The sequence below is a fragment of the Zosterops lateralis genome, assembly GCF_965231275.1.
Source record: "Zosterops lateralis genome assembly, chromosome: W".
In the NCBI taxonomy this organism is placed as follows: Eukaryota; Metazoa; Chordata; class Aves; order Passeriformes; family Zosteropidae; genus Zosterops; species Zosterops lateralis.
This window is the reverse complement of record NC_139801.1, coordinates 146,301-171,770: the sequence shown is the minus strand read 5'-3', so window position 1 is coordinate 171,770 and position 25,470 is coordinate 146,301. Positions and strand designations below refer to the sequence as shown.

General features: G+C 41.9%; 1 protein-coding gene across 8 annotated transcripts in view; it reads right to left on the bottom strand.

Annotated features, from left to right (window-relative positions):
• The window catches only part of LOC310922199 (zinc finger protein 532), a 31,003-nt gene extending 5,533 nt beyond the window's left edge, over positions 1-25,470 (bottom strand). The window contains exons 1-8 of one of the 8 annotated variants that reach the window (XM_083882623.1): positions 25,151-25,470; positions 23,971-24,194; positions 23,423-23,532; positions 15,951-18,310; positions 11,206-11,387; positions 8,150-8,326; positions 3,964-4,126; positions 899-1,177 (exon numbers count right to left, since the gene is read on the bottom strand). In XM_083882623.1, the coding sequence (XP_083738749.1) occupies positions 899-1,177; positions 3,964-4,126; positions 8,150-8,326; positions 11,206-11,387; positions 15,951-18,290 (3,141 nt within the window). In that variant the 5' untranslated portion in view covers positions 18,291-18,310; positions 23,423-23,532; positions 23,971-24,194; positions 25,151-25,470. The other 7 variants (XM_083882626.1, XM_083882624.1, XM_083882625.1 and 4 more) reach the window with 7 other exon arrangements.

Sequence of the window (25,470 nt, the reverse complement as noted above, 5' to 3'; positions counted from 1 at the left end):
CATCAGTTCAGCTCCCTGGCTCCCAGCTGAGGAAAGGGTCAGAGCATTGCCACCAGCACACCAGCAAAGGTGAAGAGTGGCTTGGCAGGTGGCTGCCACATGTCAGCAAGGGGCTGGAGCCTGCACAGCTAAGCAGGGTCACTGTTGCCTTCCTGCCTGCCAATCTTCTTCATTTCATTTAACTGGAAATACTATTGAACAAAGGAAGAACATCGGTCTCTCTGCTGATATGAGGATGCAACATGCCCATATTTCACTTTCAATCCATTTTAAGTAAGATATCTGAAATTCAGCTGCTTTAAATACAAAATGCAACTTGTTAACTCAGCTGAACTTTCAAGTGTAAGATTAGAGCAACAGCTCAAATGTGGATTGTGTCTGCCTTTAAATGAAACACCAGTTGGCACTCAGTGGACCAGTAGAACATGACCGAGTCTCCACTCCCTGAGGCTAACAGGCACTGAGCTTCAGAACAGAATAGAATCAATTTGTTTAAGTTGGAAAAGATCTTTAAGACTGGGTCCAACCATTACCCAGCACTGCTACGTTCACCACACCACTGTAAAGAGAGGGAACCGAGAAGGCACAAGGAAGAAATAAGAACTTGGAACAGATTAGATGGCTTGGATGAAACACAGCAATATCTGTCACTCTTTCCATCTTGAAAAAAAATCTGTACTGAATGAACAAGCCTACAATTGATTTTCTCAATGAATGTAGTAGAAACTGAAAAAAAACTAAGCAGCCAAAGCAAAAAAGATGAAATAGATATAAGAACAGTGAATAATAATGCTGGGACTTAATGGACTTATTTGCAAAAACACAAATGGAATTTAGAAACAAATACTTCACCTTTCAGGTTTAATTCACCTTTCTTAAATTGAAAATATTCCTTTACCTTTCCATGTTCTTTCCTCATGTGGGTGATGTAAACATCTCTCTGAGTGAAGAGCCTGTCACACTCCCAGCAGGTCCAGCCAGGACTAGAGACTTTTTTAGGTTCTGCTTTCTTTATGGGAGAAGGCGATTTCTTCTCCAGCTTTTCTGTTCCGTTGACAGATTTTGTGTCATCCTTGTTGTGACTGGCTGAGTTTTGAGTTGTGGGTTTAGTACTGAGAGGCAAATTTATCCCCAGGTTTGGTGGCCCCTCAACACTTTTCAAAGTTCCATGCATAGACTACAATAAAAGAGAGAGAAAAAAGGTACAAAACTGACCTAAACATACACAGCTGGACTCAACCAAAAGCCTTCAGTTACTTCTTTGGCACACTATTATCATCAGATCACATTCCTAAATAAACAGTAAAGAAAAAGTAAAGGCAAGACCTAGCACGACCTAACAATAACAGACACCGTATATAGGTATTTTTACAAAAAAATAAGAGACTTACTTTGGAAGTTAAGTCTAAGTTGTGGTTTAACAGGGAGGAAAAAAAGTGCTCAAGAAGTACTTTATGTTAAGTTTAATTCCTTGCTTTACTTACCTGACATGTTAGTTGAGCATCCTCATTGCAGACTATGTGATTGGAGTTTTCCAAGAAGGAAAGGCTTTTTTACTGACCAAATGTTGACTTGGCATATTGGTAAGTAAGATAAGGCAACTCTGGAAACATCACACGGCTATGTAATTTAGGATATATTAACTTTTTATGTTGAGGCTGAGGTTAAGCCCTGCCTTACTCTCCAGTCAGGTTAGGAGCACACTCATTTAGGGCTACCTTGCCCCACAGCAGATCAGAAGGGCCTGACCAGCTGTTCTCCAGCCCCTGAAGCTCCTGAGTGGGAAGTTTTCCTCAGGGACTTATGTCTGCACTTTAAGTCAATGGTTAGCAAGAAGGGAAGAAGCCATCCTTTCCCTATTTCCAAACCAGTGTAGTGTGCTGGTGTGACACCTGAGCCTTCCAATGAAGTGACTTGTTCGGGAAGGGCTGGGGGGCTTCAGCTGTGTGTCCGAGTTCCACGTGTGGACGTGGACACAGCAAGAATGAGGAGGGTTGTGGGCTAGCAGGGGTGACTGCAGCCCAGAGCTAATCCACTGCTGAACTGTAGCTAATCCACTGTAGTAAATGAGGAGGCTGGCTTTAGTATCCCACTGCACAGGGGAGCAAGAAATGAGGCTCCTGTACTCTCGGGCAATCAAAGCTGACCTGGAGATTCCATTCCAGCCTAACTTGTCAGCATGTAAAATGTTAGTGTTCAACTTTCCAAATGTCTTTTAAATACAATACTTGAAATTTCATTTCTTATTTAAAACTACACCAAGAGCATTAAAGCATAGTATGGAGTCCCAGTGCTGGGCAAACAGAGAGCATTACACCTCCAGGCCAGGCCAGGTCAGTCCTTCACCATCTGCTCTCACTGGCTGCTGGAAATTTTCTTGTAGCAAGTCATTATAGGAAAATAAGATATACATTTTGCCATCAAGAAATACTGGCATCTGCAGGAATTATTCTGGGTTATTTTCTGTAGCTTTAAATAATCTCCCCCTGAGCTTCATTCTGTCCCTTTCTGTCCTACTTTCACCCACGTCTGTCTGTGCCTTGATGGTTTATGTCTAGCCATACCAAACCATTACTTTCTGTGCAGCTGAGCTCTGCCTCTGTCTGGCACTCGGACTCTCCCTGAATCCTTTTCTGCTTTTATCTACAACCTGTTACTGTTTTTTTCAGTCCCCCTTAACTGAATTCCAATTTACACTGCTTTGCTCCAGTCCCTACTGCTATATGCACATCCTAAATGCAAAACCAGCAATACTGTTCCTGCACATGTATTCTCTAATCCTCTAATTTTAGTCGCAAAAATATCTGAAATATTTATAGTGAATCACACTAAAACCCCACTGGCTGAAAGTTCAAATACTGGCATGGAACACTAAAGCCAAAGAAGTTAAGTAGTGCCCAAGTAACTGGACATATCTTTAAAATGTGAGATGCTGAGCACCCTGATTTCTGTAAAGATAGCTTCTGGCCCTAACTGCAGTCAGATTGAGCTCCTGAAAGTGTTGTCTTCAGGTCTTACAGAAGTACTTATGTACAGATATAACAGTACTTTTCCAGTAATATTTGAGTCAGGAAAAACTAATTACAGAAACAAGACATACACTGCAATACACAGAATTATCCTGTTTAGTAAAAAAAACCCCAACCAGCTGAGTAGATCAAAGGAAACAGAAAACACAGTTGTGCATTGCTGCATGAGAGAAGCATGTGGTACTAGTTCAGAAACAAATAAAATAAGTAGTCCTTGTATTTCTGAACATCTTGGCTCAGTCCTGCCCTCATTTCCTCCTCAAATTGAAGACTGGCTTTAAGGCCACTTGTTTTTTTCAACAGTTGTGATCTTAGTTCCAATACAACTTTGGAGAATTCTGTAGTTACAAGTGCCATAGTTGGGCCGAAAATGCAAAATGATGGTTTTAGCAGCCAGAAAAGATGTCTGCTTTTCCACTTTGCTGTAGAGAAATAGTACTCAGAAATTGTGTCACTGCAGAGAAGTGCAGTGAGCTCCACAGTGCCATTCTGGACCTTAGGGCTGTGTTCAGGCACCAGGAGTTAACAAGGCATAAAAACCTCAGCTTCAATCTGCATGACATGAGGTAACACCAAAGGCTTGATTTTGTGATACACTCAGCATTCTCAGCTCCTAACAACTGAAATAATACTTAGAATACTGTAAATAAAACTCAGTATTTGTTAGGATTGGACTTGCTGAGACATTCCCAGTATACTGAAATCAACATTCTTACAGAAAAACCAACTGGGTCATCACAGATATGCTGAAGACCAGACAAAAATATAACATTTTAACATTTGAGAACAATATTCACAGATTACCCCCTCAGAATTATTAACATCTCTCTCAGCAGTCTTCTTGTTATTCTGTGCCTTTCCGCAGTATGTTCTCACAGCATATATTGCATGACAAATGGTATCATGAAGGAAACAAGAGAAGATGCCTACACACCTTGATATGATCCATCATAAGCTGTTTCTGTGCATACAGAAGAGAACAGTCTGGACACTTGAAAACAGACACCTTCTGGTTTTCAATGTGCTGATCAAAGTGGCGATAGAGCAAAGGTTGTAGAGTAAACACAGTGTCACACATAGAGCATTTATATATTATTCTAAAAACAGAAGTACAATAAACAATGTCAGTCATGTTGATGATCTATTTGCAAGAATCATGATGTTAACTTTTTTTCTCATCACAGATAAGATCTGACATGTTTAAGCAATTGTTTCACACTGCCTGAAAAAAAGTTAAACTAATTCAAAACATCCTCCAATTTCAAAATATGGGAACAGTAGAAGAAACAGAAAAATAGGAAAAAAATTTTAAAGTGCAAACAAGAAGCCAGAACACAACAGCATCTGCCAGTTACATACACAACAACAACATCTGCTCAGGATACTCTGACAGTTTAACACCTTCAGTTGTTGTTAGCTACACACTGTAGCTAAAGGATAATATCCCTGCTCCAGTATGTTTTAAGGGAGTGATTCATTCAATCCTAGTTAGTAACATACTTCAAGATAAATACGTTTTTGGCAATATTCATGGCTTTGATGCTCCTGAATGCCAAACTTAAGACTCTGTCAATGCCCCAAAGCTCCAACAGCACAAGACGGGATTTCCCTGATCTGCCATTCCAAGCCTTGATGAATGTGTCACAGAAATGTAGAGACCAAACACTTCCTGTCTCTGAAGACACATTTGAGTTTTGAACTTATGTCCCCCAGCCTCCTGTTCTTACAGCAGTTTTCTAGTCCCAGATCATCAGATGGAAGAGAAATCTAAGCCATCTAATCTGTAGTGCTGCAGAGAAAGTTTAGCTAAAATAAAAGAAACCCAACCACGGGTGCTCAGTACAGCAACAGGCGTTTCCCCTCTTTAAGAGTAACTTCCACTAAATAAAACAACCCTCAAACCCCTCTGCCTGCTAAAGAACTAAATCTTCTCATTAGGTACATAAATGTTCCCAGTCCTTTCTATGTCTCTCTAAGTAATTACCACTGATAGTGCATTGTTCCAGAGCTCTAGGGATCACTGTGCACTGTGTTTTGAGATGACAAGAACATGGGCATTGCTTCCATGTCCAAGCTGTCCTGTAATTCCAACTGAAAAACAGTACTTCTCCATATTAACTGGGCAAGACTTTTTGTGGTATCAAATGGTCCCGGTTTCTCACATATGCTAAGATAAACATATTATTTAGACAGCATTCTCTGATGATCAATGTATTATTGTCCTGCTTTCTGTGGTGAACCCTGTACTGCAGATCTGTAGTGAATATGCTACAAAAAAAACCCCAACCAAACAACAAAACCCAACATCTTTCTGAGTTTATCATATATAAAACCTGTAACTCTCTAAAAACACCACGAGCTCAATCTCTGTATTTTCTATGGCAGCTGAAGTACTTTACTCTGCCTTCACAGAAGCAGAACTATCTGGTAAAGATCTAAATTTCAGACAAGTCTCTGGGCAAAGACTGTACTCACTTAAATTCATACCAGCACACCTCACAGTATGAGTTATGACTATACACACCTGGAGTATTTCCTTCAGATACAGCAAAACCATGATTTTCAATCCTTAACAAAATACATGCAACCATGTATGCTGGTTTTGTTGGGGTTTTTTTGGTTTTTTTTTTTTAATTTAATTGAAGTAGTCAGTGTTTAACATGCAACTGGCCTAAAATACTGTTCAAAGCTTAAAGGCAGTTGTGCTTCCACAGGATGTCATTTACAGAATGCTGGAATAAGTCAGGCAGTTCATCCCACCCCCCCCACTGCCAGGATGGTTACTCAGCACTGCTCCTGCCCCATAGTACACACCAAAGCAGGTGCATGACCTTTTAACTTCCCAAAAATCTGTTTAACAAATTCACATATTGTCTTGGAATAAGTACTGGTGTTATCTCACATAAAAGTTCAGTCACATAAAAGACATTTAGTATTTGGAAAGCTTTTGCACCAGAGGATAGCATTCCTCCTTCCCATTTTTTTTCCTCTAAAAAAGGAATTTGTGGGATAATATACTTTTTTTCCAATAATACCATAAATATTCATAATTTGGGTTGATAAACAAAAATTTCTCCCGTATTCAAAATGGGATCAGCCATGAAAAACATCTTAGTGCCATTCCTAGACACTGTTTACTAAAAAAAGAAGACCACCTCTGTGGTTTTCTGGGAAACCAAAGTTTAGAGTATGTTACAGCAGAGAGCTTCCCCGAGCTGAAAGACAAGACAGCCATTCATTTCCTTATATTAAAATAATCTCATTTCATCCCACTGAGAATCCCTGCATATAAAAGTCATTTTTCATACACCAAATAGTTTAGTGCATCTGTTCTGCAGCAACTATTTGTAATGTAATTGTAAATCACACAGTTCCAAGTAAATGCCAGAGGCAGGCAGCCAGATTCCCCAGGAGCCCAATTCCTGTAAACAGAGGAGTGTAACCTACTACAGAGTCCCTCAGAAGCCATGGGGCCAAGGGTCTTGGCACTGCTGCGGCCACGGCCGCTGTCCTCGGACCGTGCCACGTCCCTGGGGCCAGCAGTGAGGCTGGCAGCTTGTGATGGGCTTGCAGTGCCCATCATGCAGCCTGGGTGCTCCGTGATGCAGCACAGATAACCCAAATGTGAATGTACTGCCTCAAACAGAACCTGTCAGCTCTGCTCTGAACTAGCCAAGCCAAGAACTCTGAATGCTGCAAGGGCTGGAAAAGCCCTACCAGTCACTTTGCATGCATTTAAGGCAGCACTGTGATTTAAACTGGCAAATTTAAATGAAACACCATTTCTTAAGAGGAGTGCTCAAGTATGTATTCTGTGACTTATTACATTAGTACATAATAAAATTTCATTTCATTTTTTAATAATCCAAGTAAATTCATAAAGGAATACAATTATAAGTGCATCTATACAGAAAGAAAACTAATGCAAAATACTTAATTTATGAACTTGATCAGAAACAATTTGGCAGATCAAGCAGAGTTCACTTTTCATATGTGTAGCATCTTACACAAACAGTGATCTTAATTTTTTTGATTTCTCTAATGAGAACTATGAGAACCTGAAAAAAGTTTTAAATGCTGGTATCTCACAGCCTCTGACTGATGATACCATCCTGAATTGAAACACTGTATCATTTTCCACTAGGCAGAAATGCCTTCATTTGGTATCAGACATGGCAAGTTTGTTGCCATTTTGCTTTGATGGAGGTGTAAACAAAGAAAAAATATCCTGTTAATGTGTTAGAAAAAACAGTGAGAAACTGAACTCTTAGAAACACTGGTTATTACCACACATGACACCTTCTATGTTCTTGAGCCTGCAAGTTCTTATCATCCTGGTGCTCTGTGCAGGCCCCAGAAGAAACCTGGAGCTCAGTCCCTGACTGTTCGCTCTGAACATTACACCCGTAGCACTGAGGAAGAGGCAGATGGAGATGAAGGGTGCTCAGAGGGGCTCAGATCCGAGGGTGGGAGGAGTTTGCACACACACAGCAGCACCTGTGGCCTTCAGCAGAGCACATCAGTGTCCAACAGCTTTAAAAAAGGACCCTGATGCCAAGTCCTACCTGTGCCCTGTGTTACCACCTTCAGCAAACTACCACCTTTATGGCCAACTTTCCTAGAAAAACACTTCTGCTTTAAGCCAGAAAGAGATTACCTATTGAAAAAAGCTTATATAAACAGATAAAATAGCTTTTTCTCAACTTTTCAACCAAAATATGAAAAGCACCACATAAGCACTGATGAATCTTAGCAGCTATTTTTGGAATCACATTATTTTAAATCACAGTAAAAAAGCAGATGAGCTAAGCAGATTAAAACATCAGAACGAGCAACACTTTGCCTACCTGTCCAAATAATTTATGTAATGCATTTACAATAATTTTCTTGTAGCATGCAGTGCTTAAAGACCTGCTAGTGCATTCAGAGAAATGTCACCTTTGCCCAATGAACTGCCAGCTGCAAAGTCATGAAAGCACTACACAAATCCCACATTACCAGCAGCCTGACAAACTGGTGGCTGTCAGAGGTGACTTTTACAACTGCAAGCACAGGACAGGATGCAATTTCACGGGTCATTCAAATGCAGGCAAGTGCAGTAGAAGATGAATTTTGCTTACTTTGGTTCGCCTATCTTGATACCCGGGTGTTGTGTGTAGGCATGGGAATGTGTGCTGGGAGCGGATTTAAATGCCATGGGACAGATAGGACACTTGTAAAAGACTTCACAGTGACAACCTTGAATATGAGACTTGAGTGCTGCCACGTCAGAGTACACAACATTGCAGTGCACGCAGCTGCGGAGAGAGCGGAGGAGAGTCAGTGCAGCCCTGCCCCGAGCAGTGCTGGACATATTCAACATGGATTTTCAGGCAAAGGGAAGAGAGAAACACACACAGATAACAACTGGATAAAACTACATTACTCTGTCAACATAAACAAAGCCCGTAAGAATCAACATAACCAGTGATTTGTGGATCACAAAGTAAGGGGAAAGAAGTTTCACACATTTTCATTTGAAAATCTATTAAGATCAGAATATGTTTTCATGTTATTACAATAAAACGGATAGAAGGGTCAACAGACAAATACTCTATTGATTGCAGAAAAAATACTGAAATCTTCTGCAAATTTGGAAAGAGATTTTCCAGAACGCATTTTTATCACATGCAGGATATTGTTTAAAGTACACCATAGCAATTTAGAAACTACCACCAATTGGAAAACCAGTAAGGAAAATATTTTCACCACTTCCCTTGTTTAGATTTAATGAAGATATACTGGTAATGATTATTGTACATGTAATCAAATCACCACTTGGATTGAAACTCAGGAAAACTACACCAAATCCCTACTATCAGATCAATATATCATATTGGAATTCAGAAAATATTTTTCAAAAACATACTTCTGCTGTGTCGAAAATTTGTGACCTTTCTGCATCTATTCTAAAATGAAACGATTAAAAAATTGAATTAATATTAGAACATAAGAATTTTTATACACAACGGTCCCCTTTAATGTCCTACATCTCCAGTACCAAATGCTCCCAAATCAGTCCAAGAACATAGCACTATCAACCATTACCTGTCAAATGAGACAATTTCTTATTGATCAGTATTTTGCAGTAAGTCTTTTACAAACTCTTCAAACATAGAAGGCATCCACCCTTCCAGAATTTTAATTTTAGCATCTATCATGGCAGTATGATTGTTGTCATATAAATGTAAATTTAATTTTTCAATAGTTTTAGTGCCCTGATGATAGCAATAAAGCAGGAAATAGTTCTACATTCAAGGATCCCATTTTATTTTTAAAATTTATTACCCTTGAATTTTATGAAATGTCACAATTTCTTTTTCTGGGCATTTAATTTATACTCTTAATAATATTCATTGAGGTTATATGCATCTAGTCTCTGCTTACCAATGCATTCTCTAAAGCAGATCATTCTGGTCTTTTTTGGGTCTGTCAAGATCTTCTGTGCTCACACAGAGCTGAGCACCTGAGCACTTCTTCACAGCCGTACCCAGCACGATGCACTCAGTAACACATCTACTCCTGAGTGTCTCTCGGGACAGCTGGGGGGCATTTTCACCTCCCCATGCCACGGCTTGACTTTTTTCTCTAGTGATGCCACATAACAATTGATCCTCAGCATCCACCATTGTATATTACACAGCTCCTACGGGCCATGCCTTCCTCTTGGGGACTATTCTAACAACTTCTTGCTTTCACCTTGGCAGGATGCAGTGAAACGTCAGGCTGAAAACTTCAGCCAATTCAGTGCAGACAACTAGCATAAATCACTGGAATTAAAGGAAACTTCTTGACAGAGGCCCTCTGGAAAGGCAGGACAGGGTATGCTGCTCCTCAGGCAAAAGCGCTGCAGTTCTGAGGAGAGGCTGAGGAGTCTGAGGAGGGAGACAGTAATATTCCCAGAGACTGCTTTTGCTTGCCTCAGTAACTGGTTTTGTCTCACCAGATCAAGAAATTCTGACTCGGTGTGACACGAGGTGTTTATGAGACATCTTGAAAAGTTTAGTGACTTAGACTCCCAGGCAAGGGGATTCTGCTGATGTAACTGGGGCAGGCCAGGAGTCCCTAGAGGGTTCTAGGTGTAAAAACCCCAGAGACATACATCAGAAGGAAGAGCAGCGGAGTGCAGGAACCAGATGGAGGAAATGCAGGATGAGACAGACTACTGCTTGAGAGAAGAGCGTAAAAGAAAAGAACCCAAAGAAATGAAAAGAGCTTGGAATTGTGTCAGGCTAAGGATTCAAGCTGAAAACAGAGGCTTGATGCAGTAAAAATGCTTTCTTCCCTCAGGGGAAGATTGCACAGCCATCCTGGAAAATGAACTGTAGCACCTTAAGGGTGGAAGGAGCTACCTGCTCTAAAACTTTAGAATGGCCTTTTTCCAGGCAGACAGGGTGAAGTGAATGTGTTTTTGGAGTGCTAAGCAAAGCTCAGGGTATGGGTGGCCCTTCTGATCTCTTGCTGTGCTGCCTGCCATTCAGTGCAAGGAAAATTCTAACAGAAAACATTTTTTCAAGTCTTTCAAACTAAACATTTCTATGAAATACCTCTATTCCCCATTTTCTCAGTGAGTTGCCATTACAGGGAAATGTAAAAGTCAAAGGAAAACTGAAGAGTAACAAAGGAGAACCAAAAGACAAGGCTGTTTGAGAAAGGCAATTTCCAAGTGATGTAAAGCCAAGGAATCTTGACTTGCCATAGGAAAGAGAACAACCAGGCAGATGCAGTATGCCTATCAACATCTCAACCATACATTCTGGAAGTACTGAAAATGACTGTTCTACCAGAGAGAACAATTTTAAAATAATGGTTTGAAAAAAATCAGGAAGTTTTTTTTTTTAAAACCTGAAATAAGAACAATGCATCTGAATTCTCTGGACTTTATAAACTGCGAAGTCCTGAATCTGTGTGACACTAGCTAGTATTCTGATTTAATCATATACAAAAGTGGATGCCCAAAACAAAGCAGAATCTTAATGTATTTATTCCAAAATTTTAAAACGAATAGTACTGTTGGCATGACAATCTTAAGCCCATGAAGCTGCTTTTGTCCCAACAATGCCTATGAAAATGGAAAATCACTTTTAAAACCATCAATTATACATAAATTGACAACAAAAGGAATCATTATACTGACCGAAACCCAACTCTTCGGGTATAATGCAGGCAGTTCTTAGTGACATGGGTCTGGAAGTGGACAGATCTGCAGATTGCTCCACATTCAGGACACGTGTATGGAGATTTATGCTGATGAATTCTCTGGTGTGATGCAAAACTGCACTGGTTAGGAAGCAGCATCTGGCAGATATTGCATGTCTTCTAAATGATAAACCAGAATAGATGAGACAAAAGGTTTGGTTCAGCTCTACATAACGTCTTGTGTCAAACACTGAAATATAGCAAATAAAGGTTAAATGTCAGAACTGGGATGGGACCCAAAGCGGTAGGCAAGTACGAACGTAAGCCCTGCTGACAGAGCTGGCAGGTGCTGGTAGCCAGACTGACTGGCATTCTGGGTCACAAAGTTCCTTCATACACCACTGACCACAGGAGATACACATGGTTTACAGAAATATTACTCAGGTGCCTTCCCAGATTACCTTAATAGTGCAAGGGGCCTATGTACAACTCCAGAATCAAATTACTACTATTGTCTCTTATGGCTTGGGACTTGTGAATCTCACCAGTGACTTGCAAAGATTTAAAATCAAATCCAAGACTCCTTCATGACATCAGTATTTTTTTTAACACGTATTTGCATATTTTTAGGGATGTTCTTTCTAAAAGTCTGGCATATGTAATGATATGTACACTCTGCAAGAATATTGACAAAAAAAGATCTCCAGAGCCTCATTATAAATTATTTACTAACACAGGCATGAAGAAATCCTGAAATAAATGCTCTGGGAGCACTGTGGCCTGGAGTGTTTGAACACAGTCTCCATACAAACAGACTTCTCCAATGTCCTGATGCACTAACATGACAAAATGGAAACCATTAAATATACAGCATGTTAAGCAAAGAAAACCTGTCATCACTGCAATGCAGGTTGCACTGGCACTCCTGCCAGCCCACTACAGTTGTGTTCAGCATGAGTAGACAGATGTACTGCTCTGCTGCAAGGCTCTGCCTGAGTTCAGCTATCTACAGGGATTTCAAACTGGCACCTCCTCAGAGCCTTTGGGACACAGTAAGGCTGTATTGAGACACACAGAAATATTCACTTTGAAACGCCAAATACTTGGCCTTAATTGACCAAACAGTGGCTAGAAGTGGGGGATTCACAGCCTCAGGCTGACCGGAACCGTCTTGGGGAGTTAACTTTGTCTTAAGTTCAGCTAAAGGCAAAACCCTCTGACCAGCCATGTCATTTACTGGGCTCAGTACCATTCCCCAAATCTCTCTTTGGCTGTTCCTGTATTAACAAGCTGTAATACAATACTGAAGAACCTGGAGCATTATGTGATTACGTAAGAAAACAGCAAACCAGAACTTCTTATTCCAGTAACAGAAACATTTGGAGGTTTCACAGTCCTTCCAAAGCCTTTGGCTTGCAGGACTTCTGAAGGAAACCAGGATGTGATGCTACAGAAGAGCCACACAACATTCCAGCCCCAGCTCAGTGATCTTCCTGATTTTGCAGCAAGCTGCCAGACACATTTGCTGATCCAACATGCCAATAATGCTCTTAGTTAAGGCCACTGCTCTGCTATTTCAATGAGTACAGAAAATGTTTAACTTTAACTGAATACAGTAGAACAAGAGGCATCTACTGTGAAATTCTGACATTCAGCACGTTTGCTTACCATTTTATTTTGGGCTTAAGGTGGCATTAACTTCCAGTTCTCTCATTCCAACCCACACCAAAATAAAACACAGTTTGTGAAAATCATCACCTGCCTGCATTTAAAGTCAAAGTTTCAGAAAAAAAAAAGGGTTAGAAGGAAAAATGGTGGAGGTGGAAAATAAAGATACACACATACACTGAGTATGAAGGGAAATGAGCTATGTAGTTTCCATGGGAGCTATATACGCCTGTCTGTAACTAAGAAAAATATTAACGTTCATTAGCCCAGGTTTGCTACCTTTTCCCCCCCCATAAGTAGATGAGGGTTTTGTTCAGCCAGAAAACCTCAGTGAGTCTGGGTAAATATTCCTTTAGGAAGAATATTCTGTTAGGTTAATATTCCTTTAACAGGAATATTAATGGCAATAAAACATTACAGAAAGGTAACAACTTTAAAGGGAATATATTTTCATTGCCAAGATTCTTCTTACCATTGCTTATTTGAAACAAAGCATTCTACCTTCCTAACAGGAGTGTAAGAGCAGCTACTGACTCATTGGAAACACAAAACTATACATTTTCCATTTCAGGAGCAATTAGATGGGACACTAGAAAGAACAGTAAGCGGCAAATAACCTTTTTTCCTGTTATTTCTTTGCAAAACCTAAGTGTTTGTTCTTTCTTCTTTCCTTCCAAATAACAAAATACCAGTCTCATCTAACTTCCCTGTCCTTTTCCCCCCACAGTAATGGCAGTTTTGCAGCAAAAAGCCAGTGTCAAGCACTAAGAAGGAAAACAGGTCAGATTATTTCTCATCCAAGCCTCTCAAGAGGCAACATCTAATGAAAAAGAAGCAACATACTTAGTAATAAATGCCTATAAAGACTCTTTTTTCCAGGAAACACTACCACTACAGGATGCAACCAAACACAACATAAAAACCAGTGGCTGCTTGACATCGGAAAAGGACTACAAAAAATGTTTAATATTTAAAAGGATATTTCAACAAAGAACATTTAAAACTGCATTTATTAAGTGTTCTTTTCAAATGGAAGAACATGAAATTAGCTTCTTTTCCTCCAGTGCTTTCTAAGTTTTTCTAAACCTTCAGCTCTTAAGCAGAGCAAGTTTACATGAGGAGACAAACACCCTGACAGGCAGCAGGCAATGCCAGCTGCTCCTGCAGCTCCAGGGGCTTCCCTCCTTGAACAGCAGTACCTGGGAACCCACACTTCTCTCTCCACCTCCCTGCAGCTGCATTGTGACATTCTGTGAACATCACAATTGCTTTCCTTTAGTAAATTACCAGGATAAACAGTACCTAAAGGACATGTATGGAGAGCAAACTCAGCAGCAACAGGGAAAAAGCACCAGACAGAGGGAGAAGGGGAAGGGCAAAAGGTTTAGTTTACTTGGCCATAAAGACAAAAATCCTCGCACCCCAAAAGTTAGACCATAATTTTATCTTTGTTCTCCTTCTTTTTCCATTTCTATTTTAGCCTCATCCTCTCAACCTATTCTCTGTCTCTCATCCAACGGCTTTGTCTTGGCACCTTCTTACTTGCTTGATTTTCCAGTACCAAAACCAACAGGTTTTTGCAAGGACTACTGGATCTTAGAAGGAATGCTACCTAATGGGCTTATTATGGGAAAAAACCTATCTTCAACCAGTAAGCACCAGAAAATTGGTTAGTTAAAAACCCTAAGTACTAAGTAGCTTGAGCTGATGCAGAATATACTCATGGTCAGCCATTAGATCCTGTTCAGAACTGTAACATCTATGGATGGACACGTTCTGGTGAAGGAAACTCCCTTAGATATGAAAATTTTTAGTATTTTACAAAGAGAAACTCCCTTGCATGGCATTCCACTTGGAACCCAGGCTATTTCAGTCTAACTCTGCTAGCCAGTTAAAGGGAGGAGCTAAGGCAGAGCCACATGATCAAGCAAATCTCTTTACATTAGTACCTGCAGTGGTAGGTGCAGTGGAGCTGCTTCATGGTACAGAATACTACATCCTACACGTAGTGAATAGACCCTGCCAGGAACCTGCCTGTGCTCCAAGGACTAGTGCCTTTTTTCTAACTTTAGGACTTAAACTCTTAAGCCTGTCCACTGTTGTGTGATTCCCAGGAAAACTCCTGGGGCATTCCTGTCTTGATCATGCTTGCAGGTTTTCAGCTTCCCCCGCAGCAAGAAGCTGGACACCAAGCTCACCTGAATGCTTTGAAACACACCAGAATCCCTTTTAATTGGCACACCCCAACAGAGATCCAACCATATCATTTAATTAACCACCTTCACTCTGCCAGGATTATAAAATACATCGCACACTGATTAATATTAAGTTTTATTGAATGACGTGTTTCTTTCAGGTCAGGCCACATACATTAGTAAAGAATTTTCAAATGGTTTTAAAGTTGAACTCATTAGCATTTGTAAGAGGAAAAGAAACCAAACCAACTAAACAAATAATCACACAGAAAGGAAGACGTGCAAGTGAGAACAGCACTTTGCACTTTCTGAGGAAGAGCTGAGGCAAACAGCAGGCATTCCTGTCAGTAGTCAGTGTGCCATTTGTCACTGCCTGAGTCCCCCTACATGTGAGGGGAATGCCTCGCTCGCTTAAGGCACTTCGTGAAAACTCTAAAACCTGAAGACCAATCGAGAATGAATCACTTAAAGCTATCATTCAGGTTGAATAGATGGGCTGTTAATGAGGGTGCCAATTAAGTGGATTCCACAGGCTAGTCAAATTCCAAAGCACAGAAAGAAGCATTAACATATTATTAGTAAAACCCATTATTATTTTCTGCATTATAACGTTCAGCTGTAAGAAAGCTAATGTTAAATTTTAGCAAAAATATACAGTGTCAATTTCAGACTTCAGGGACTAAAAAGATTCTAAGAAAAAGTCTTATTTAAAAAGTGCTGACATTCACTATATAAGCGCTTGCAAGACTTTTTGTGGTTTTTGTTTATCATTTTAATCACAGAGGTTCAGATAATTAACAGCTAAATGAAAGTAAAAACATATCCAAAGTCTCCTAGGCTTATAGATGAAACATTGGAATGTAAACATAGGATACTCTACTTGTCCACTTGTGTCTGCAGCCTGCTGGAAATGAGTTGCAAGAGATGTCTCATCTTGGAAAACTTCATTGCACTCCAAACACTTTAGACTATGTCTACAGAGTTTCGATGGATCTTCATCTAGCGGCATAGCTGGAATGACAGGAGAGCTCGCAGGGGCTGAGATCACTGTCCCAGTTAAGCCAGTCTGGATCTTTGTTACAGAGTGTGTGCCAGCTCCCCCTGGGCTCTGGAGCACGGCCGCGGCAGTATTGCTGGAAGGAGATGCTATCATTTGATCTGCTGGGACTGGTTTTAGGATCAGGTGGGAGCACTGCATCACGACACCTTTCTCTTTGTGCCCCCGAGCATGGGACAAGAGACTACATTTATTGTAGAAAACTAAATTCTTTGTACAATGATTACAAGTCACTTCAATTCGCACACTCCTCCTGTCATAATGCTGGGTCAGGCTCTTCTCGAGAGCAAACGAGTCGCCACACTCCAAACACTTGTAACCTCGTGTTGGTAGTGTGATTCCGGCATTGGCAGGGGGGCTAAGGTTTGGGATGTAAACTGGTACGGGATTGACACTGCTCAGCACCTTATTGAATGCTTCCACTACAGAGCTCTGTAGAGATGACACCACCTGCACTCGAGACACCTTTTTTGAAGGCTGGGAGGCGGCTGCAGAAATTATTGCCTGCTTGATTTGCTGTTGGGGTTTTGTTAGCACTTGGCGCAGTTCAGAGGTGGTTTGAGCACCCTGAGGCAAAAGGTTAAGGTTGGCAAGATGGACTGTCTTTGGCACAAGTTTGGCACTGGCAAGGCTCGACGCTGGCACCACAACCGTCTGCTGCTGGATGGCGTTGGCAGCTTTGATAATGGCGCTGCTGGCGCTCTGCACGGACGCGGCAGAGATGACAGTGGCTTTCACGGTGGTGTTGTTAGCCAGCTTCAGATTGATCACTTGGGAACCTGCTGTTTTCACTGCTGAAACAGGCAGGAAAGCAGTAGCCACGGGTTTGATAGTGACCTGTTTGGGGGCAAGTTCTGCAGATCCAACTGCATTGGTGACAACAGAGGACTGCAGAGGAGCTCTGGGAGGAGAGGAGAGAACAGCAGCGGAAGTTGGTGAGGACAGGAGAGATGTCATGGAGGTTACCATGGAAGCACTCTGCTCTGGCTTTTTACCACTGTCCAAATCAACGTCTGGCAGCACTCTAGTAACAGTTCTCTTGATCTCCCCAGAAGAAGTCTTGATGGTTTTTATGCGAACCTTAGGAATTGCTGGTGTTGACCCTGCGGGAGAAGATGGAGACCCTTTGCTACTGTTCTCACTTGAAACGCTTCTGGGACTATCGGGAGGTTTGACAGACGGCTTCTTAGCACCATCAATGAGACTCTGAGACTCGGGAGATTTTTCTATAGCCTGGGGACTTTCACTCATGTCTTTTGGTAATGGAGAAGACTCTCCTGAATTAGACTGTAAATCTTTACTGCTATCTGTAGCTGCCTTTTTAGCACTCAGTGCTGCGATTGCAGCAATGCAGGATGAAAGCTTTGCTGATGACTTTGCTTTGGACTGGGAAATGCTGGCAAGATTTGTGTCACATTTTTCAGTACTCAGTTTTCCATCAAGTACCCTGTTTTCAAGAAGCTTCTCAGAATTGTCTTTTAGTAACTTGTCCTCTGTTTTTCGAGTTTTAAAAGACTCATAGACACCTAAATTCATGGAGTTTGTCTCTGTCTCTCGTTTAGCAGTTTTATTTTTATCTATACTACTTGAAACAGCAATTCCAGATTTAATTAAGTTCTCCCCTCCAAGTGCCTTTAGTTTGTCATATTCCTGCTGAGATAGAGATCCTGCCAAGACATTTGCTCTGAAATTTGCACGCATCTCCTCTTTATCTGGGGGGTCATCCACCTCAATTCTCTCATCATCATCAAATTCTTCTGCACTTGATATTGGGCTGAACTGGTTGAAAGCTGAATCCTTCAGTGTAGTCTCAGAAGCTGACCCATCATCTTTAAGTGATTTCCCTTCATCTTTACTGTAACTCTCAAGAGCTGCTGATGTTAGGAAGCCATTGTGCAAGCTATTGCCTGTGGCATGGTGGCCATCCTTATCCAGACCTTCAGAAGAATCAATGGTACGCACATTTTTCACGATGACGCTCACCCCAACATCAGATGATGATGGGACATGGGAGTCTTCATCTGTGTGAGCATTTTGTTTTATGTTGCTTTCGTGGTCGTCATGTCCAGATTCAATAGCTGCTTTGGGATCTACCATGTCTGGTATGTCAAAGGCTGCAAGAAGGTCATCAAAATCTGGGGTCTTCATATCCCCCATGGCCATGTATTTGATTGCAAGCAAATCTGTAAAATATGCAGAAAGTTATCACTTTAAGCTCTAGTAGCACAGTCTTATACAAAACGAGCACTTGTTCACATCTGCCATGCAAAGAAGTGTTATTTCACTTCCGAAGTAATGTTTTTAGAAATTATATATTACGGAACAGGGTTCCAGTCCAAGTAAACAGTTGAATTATTATACCAAGAACTATAATAATTCATAAACTATACACATGGTAACGTGGCAATTTTATTCTGGGCCCAAATTGCAGTGACTTGCTTCCTGTTTCCTCTCCTACCCTCCCTCCTATCTTCACCCAGCCAGACTGCAAAATACCTGGACATGCATAAAAATAACATGAGACACTTGTAATTTCTCCTGTCTTGACTTTCCTTAACAGTTCACTGTTAATCTGAGGATTAATTATTCTTGAAAATAATGAAGTACAAAGTAATAAACATCTGTAAGATGTAGGTATTCATCAACACCGGCTACCTGCAAGTCATTGTGGACTATGAGAAGGCAACTGAGAAAAATTTTTCAAGGCGACTGGAATAGACACAGACATTTCATGAAACAGCTTCAAGTAAATACCGAAGGGTTTGGAAATTTGTTTACACAGTTCACTTAATGGTTCTGGGCCCTTTGTCTAACTTATGAAGTTCTTAATACAAAAACACATGTGTGCACAGTATCAAAATCACAAAGCAAGTTTCTATGAGGATTAAATGGAAAAGACTGCAAACACCAAAGCATATCAAATCCATGTAAAATGACAGAAAACTTTGACACAGTTTCTCGTAATATGGGACATTAATTAGTTGCATTCTGGTTGCACATCTGTCCATAGGTGTCTTTTTACAGTTGTTGCATACACTCAAAAAGAGCTAGATGGTCTCCCTAGTCTGAGACTTCCTCTAACTACATATCCTGGACCATAATTAACATTCACCCATAACAATGAATTAAGGTCTGCTTACACATTTAATTCCTCCAAGTATGTTTAAGATCACGACTGCCCAGCAGAGGAGACACAGCTTTACTGAGAACTACTGCTGCTTGCTGCTTTTATCAAGAACTTCTCTCATTCTTCAAACTTTTCAAGCAATCAAAGTTAAACAAAAAGGGAGACAAACATGGTCATTGTGATACACAAGGAAGAGAAGTTCCAACCTGGAAGAGATTTTACTAATCTCTTCCTCACTATTCTAGAGCACCCATCTTAAGATTCAGTATATAAACTATGTTTCCACCACAACTGCAAGGACTCTGCAGCCATATTCCTATTACTCACTTTTTTTTTTCCGGTTTAAGAACGGAGTAAGAACACTGAGAGAACACTGAGACACCTCTTTTCAGGGTCTGGCACATGGCAGCATTTTGTTTCTGGTATACCCACATACAGGAATTAGTCTGTTACTTCTACTGATTCCCAGGCAGACACACTACTCCAGTGCAAAATTCCAGGAATCTGGAATAATTACTCCACTTCCAAACAAGAGTAACGATGCCTAGGTAACATCACGCTCATTCTGGATAAAAATGCCTACACAGGGAGCAACACCAGCCTAAGCAGCATAAAACCATACTGCTTTGGGTTTTGGTTTCTCTATTGCTGTGACAAGAAATTTCATCAGGTAGAGAAGACATAAGGGATTCAATCAGAATTACAGTAACATATATCCTAACATTAGGCAAATTTCATCCTAATACACAGATTATGAGCTGTTCATTGGTTATTAGTAATTATGACTGACTTACACTTCCAGTCATTTGCTCTGAAAGCCAAGCATTGTGAAGACAGACAAAGCAATACGCTAATCTAACCACAAAACCTCCTCAGGAAATGGGAACCACATCTCCAATCACAGCCTTGCCTGGTTTGACATACTCAGCAGGCAAGTGGGATGTGCAAGAGGCCACTTCAACCACAGTCTGCAATGACTCTCATGCTCATATATATAAGATACAGGTTCTTTTTCACTATCTTAGGGCCCATGACTGTTGGAAAACCCAGACAAGCACCCGCTTCCACAAATCACAGAAATCCTTTTGTAATATGCAAAGTAATTCTTACCCTAAGAAACTTCAATTTCTCAGGATAAAGGTCCTATTTAGCATCCACTTAGCAACCACAGCATGAGTAAGGTAATGCCAGTCCTAATGTAAACATCTTTGTGAAGTATGGGGTGTTTAAAATTTATGCCAAGAACCTACTTTTTCTGTGTTACACACCATATCTACCTGTCTTCAAAAAAGAGGAAAATCCGATTTGTTTCCATGCTCAAGACTCAATGAGTGAAAGACGTAATCCACCATTCTGACAGCCAAAATACCGTTTTTTGTAGTTTATGACTCCTTAAGAGCCTCATCCTGTAGTCCAACACATCAATTTTTGAAATTAGTATCTCAGGTTCTCTTTGGGTATGAGAAAACAAGAAGGGAAAGAGGAGGGGAATCTTCTGGAGTCTAAACCACTGCTAGCATAGCTTGAAGAGAACCACACACAGCTGGTTAAAAGGTCAGGACAATCAGCCTTTGGCTGGCAAAAGAAACAGGGATGTTTCAACACATGAGCAAGGAATCTCCTTATGCACAACCTGGGGCTGAACACAGCTGGCCACATGAAAACCACCTGTATTGATCAAGAGATTCAGGCCAGAGTTTGGGTCTAGCCACCTCCCAAATCCCTCCTAAAACAGAGATGAATTCCTGAAAAGCAGGGAAATCTACATAGCAATCTTTCTGCAGTCTACTTAGAAATTAATTACAATCATGGCTTAGTTTTGTACTTCCATATATAAAATAAGCTGGGGCGGTAATACGTGAATAATTCAGATGCACAACAATGAAGAGAATTTTGAGATTCCCAAACAAATGCAGACTCAAATGACATTCTAAATGGTACAAGTTTCCCATCTCTTTCCTTTAAGGTACGTTTTTTGAAGTGGATGGCAACTGTGGTCCAAGCACAGCATGAGCAGCTGCAGCCTCCCGGAGAGCTCTCCCAGCCAGGTAGGGCCCATCAGGGCAACAAACAGGCCTGAGAACATTACGGTCAAGTTTGGGTTTTTCTGAACATCTATTCCTGGTTCTCTGCTGCATATTTGAATTTTAACACACAGGCATATGGCTAGGAAAACAACAGTTAGTCAATTCATTCCAAAGGGACTTGGAATGTGATAAATCCTTACCCTCATTCTGGAGATCAAATAACTGAGACCAATGCAAAATGAGATCCTGGGTGCTGATAAAGACGACCAGCCCTCCAGCATTAGCATTTGCTGCTGGAAAGCTGGCCTGTGTGCACAATGCAAATCTCCTGATGAAGAGCATTTACAGATAGTACTAGACTGAAAAAAGATAACTCACCAAGAACACTGCAGACTCCATCTATTCAGTTTTCTCATCTTACAGCCAACAAAAATCCCTGCAAATTCAAAATCTCCTTTGCTAAAAATAAAAATTCAAATACAGATAGCATTCAAAAACCCAAACAAAAGAGATTCAAGGAATTTTGTCACAATCCAAGAACTTACAATTTTAAAGCTGCCTACTACTCTGGCAGAAGGAAAAAAAAAAGCCCAAAAGATACTCTTGTGTAATATATGAATTTTAGCTAACACTTGGAAAAGAACATGCATCCTCATCAGGAAGAGATTCTATTCCTATTAAGCAACAAGAATTCCTGTTTGCAAGCATCATTCTGCTACAGACGTCTATAGTCAAATATAGACCCTCTGCATCCTGATGCTGAAGAACAGGAGCAGAAATCAGCACAGTGATCTGTCAGGCATTTTGCTCCACCACAAGCTATTCACTGCTCTATCAAACCTGAAAAACAACACATCACAGCTGCAGTAAAGCTCACAAACACAGAATTGCAGGCCAAATGTTAGCATGCTATTTTCACTTTTCTACAATTAACAGCTCAATGCCTTACGTAATCTACTGCAGTCAGAAACAAAAAGGTTCCCTTGTATTGTCACCTTGCTTCAGCAGCCAATACACAACTTACCCAGTATCCACAACCTCTCAAGGTTTTTAGGATTGTCTATTCTGCTGAGCACAGAGGAAAGGACCCTCATTTCACACCACAACCGAGTATTTCCAGTGTTCTGCCTCCATATTATCTTGATTGTAGATTACCAAACCAGCTAACACAGCCAGGACTGGGAAGATTTTTTTAAAAAATCACACTGGTAAGGATTCTAGAGTTGCTGATTTCCTGTTATAGGAAGTAACAGTTCTAGCAAAAGAATCCCCCAGGCAAAATGTTTAGTAATCTACTGTGCAAGCTCTAACAGCCTTTGTTCTTTTCCCCTCTGCTAGATTCATTACTGCTTCCTTCTCTCTGCCCCTCTCCCTCTCTCTGAATCCTTCAGATTTCACTATAAGATAAAAAACATCAGCTCAAATCTAAGTACATATTTTGTATTTTCTAGCTGAGAAAGAAAAACTAAAAATTCTATCCATTATCCATTGCTTGAGTTAAAAGCAGTCACCCTTCTGCAGCTGCTGCACTGCCCATCCGGTTTCCTATGCACAATATTATAATTCACACCACTGATAATGCACTGGAGCTCCATCCAGCCCTCCAAAACACATCTTTCCACTTGGCTGCTGCAAAATCCTCCCTAGGTTACAACACTTTAAGAAAAGCCATCCATACTATTTACTTTGCACAGGTATTTTCCTCTGTAGGCAATATAAAGTACATGTTTAACACCGAATACCTTAATTAAAAACTAAGTATTGGGTCGCTGAGATGTGGTCAAACAACAACGTGTAAATACTCAGACAGCAAATTCTGCATGTGTGTCTCTAGTACAGCACAGAACAGCTCCCTGCCACAACTGGTCCACAATTCATGATTGTCATTCAGAGGCCTATTCTGTATCGCTTCACTGTGAAAAAACCCATATATCTGGATATATTTCAATGAAATACTGTATTTAGCCAAGATATCAGTAAGTCTTTACAAATAATAGCTTTAATCCTATTAAAACTGGAGGACCTTAACAGCATTTCTTCAGTAACACTTAAACAACTGTCTCCTTCCGAATGTGCCAAGTGTGCAATCAGGATGTACCTCCATGCTATTGTTATATTCAGCCCAAACCACCACGTCTCACCTTGTGAACCTTGACCTTTGAGAGATTTTTTTAGCCAGTGCTCAGTTACTGCCACAGTCGCATTACCTCTGCAAACACCAAAGGGTTAAAGGCAGCCCCAATCAATAGGCCTACAAGGAAAAAAAAAAAAAAAGGAAAACGAGTATGCCTTACAGCATCTTCTCAATGCTTTTATGCACAATTCTACAATAATATTGTTTCCTTCTGGCCTTAGAGAAAGGCACAGCAACTCCCCCCCTTTAATGTATCCTAAAGAAGAAAACCACAATACAGCACCCTGTAAATAGAACAGCATGCAAAGCATCCTTAGTCACAAGCATAACTACAATTACAAATAATTCAATCAATTTTATTTAGTTTAGTTTTAAAATAGACTGCATAACCAGTGTCCCACCCTTGCAAAGCAAAAATATTTTAGTAAGGGTCATAAATCTCAGCTCTTGCCCATTCCTTAAGCATAAAAAGGCACAAAAAGCCAAAGTAATCTCAGTTACTGCAAATATGTACATTTACATACAGAACCCTTTATGACTACGTTAGCCACATACCAGTGCTGTGTGTCTAAAGTGTGCATTCACATACTGTTTTGGGATGGTATCTTTCTGCAAGCTCCTCTGCTTTTGGCTGCCATGAAGGGAGGAAGCTATCCCAGTGTAGTAGCTCAGTGACTGCATTGTGTTCAGGAGCTGATCTGCCTCAAACCAGTTCCAGCCGGTTCTGGTCACCCTACATAAAAAGCTATGGCAACCCTCGCTGAGTTGCCAACAAGACCCTGAAAATCGCAGGGGCTGGTTTTTGTGTGGCGTGGGGCCGGCACAACCCTGTGCCCCGGCTCCCCTCCTGCCCGGCCCACGCAGCCCCTGCTCCCCAGAGCCCCCCGCACGCTCCCTTGCTCGCCTCCCCCACTTACCTCCCACAACCTGGCTGAGAGCTGTGTGTGCGTGCCTGTCTGTAGCTAACAAAGAGACCGCAATAAAAATCCTCATAGGATCTCTCTTGCAGCACCAGGCAGGCTCGGCCACAGCCCTGGGAGACAGGCTGCTAACCCGGGCTGCTGCCCCTCTGCTCCCCCAGATGAGGGGTGGCTACTCACACACGTCACATCTGGCCCCTCATGCCCACGGCCATGGGGTGCCCGATCAAGGGCTTCTCCCATCTGCCCTCCCCACTCCTCATTCCAGCTGGGGCTGCCCAAGTGGCATTTTCTGTGCTCTGAGCAGCATTACTACAGAGTACCCACAAACGCGCCTCCCTCCCCTCAAGAAATCCATTTCCGCAGCAGCAAGATGCCTACAAAATAGTTCCTTTGCCCCCTCCTCGCAGCGCCGACTTGGCTGCTACACTGATTTTTATTTTTTTTTTCCTTTCCTTTGCTATTCTACTGTGCTGGAGGCCTTGAGAAGCATCGAGCTGCAGCCCCACGGCTGAGCAGCCCCCCCCGGCCTGCGGCCGCCGGCTGGGGAGGCCCGGTCAGGCTCTGCGCAGCTCCCATCCCGCAGACACTGTGCGGCCCGACCGCCTGCCCGGCCCTGCGCCTCTCGGGCGATGCCTGACCAGGGTCTCGGCCCCCTGCGGTGCCCACGCCGCTCCGGGGGTCCGCACCCACCTGTGCCCGTGGCCGCTCTTCTCCCTGCGCTCCCTCCTCGGCCGCGCAAGGGCCTTCCTCCTGCATGGCTGACAGGCACCCAGACCGAGACAGCAGCCACCCCGCTCCTCCTGGCTACTCACCCTTGCTCTGGGAACACCAGTAACCACCTCCGCCTACGCGCTGAAACCCCCTCCTCGCGGAGGCTGCGGGAGATGCTGCTCTGCAGAGCTCCCTCCGGGCGGGTGGGCGACCCCGGCAAAGCCCCTCTGCCCCTGGCTGCACCTGCAACTGAACAGAGGTCTCGGGCACAACCCTGCACCCCTCCCTGCGGAGACACCTTCTTCGCATCCCTCATCCCCACCCCGTTCTGGGGAGAACCACCATGTTCTTCCGCTGCCTCGGCCCGTCTTCCCCGCACAGGCTGCTGCGGCCGCAGCCGCGGCCGGCCCTCCCTCGGCCC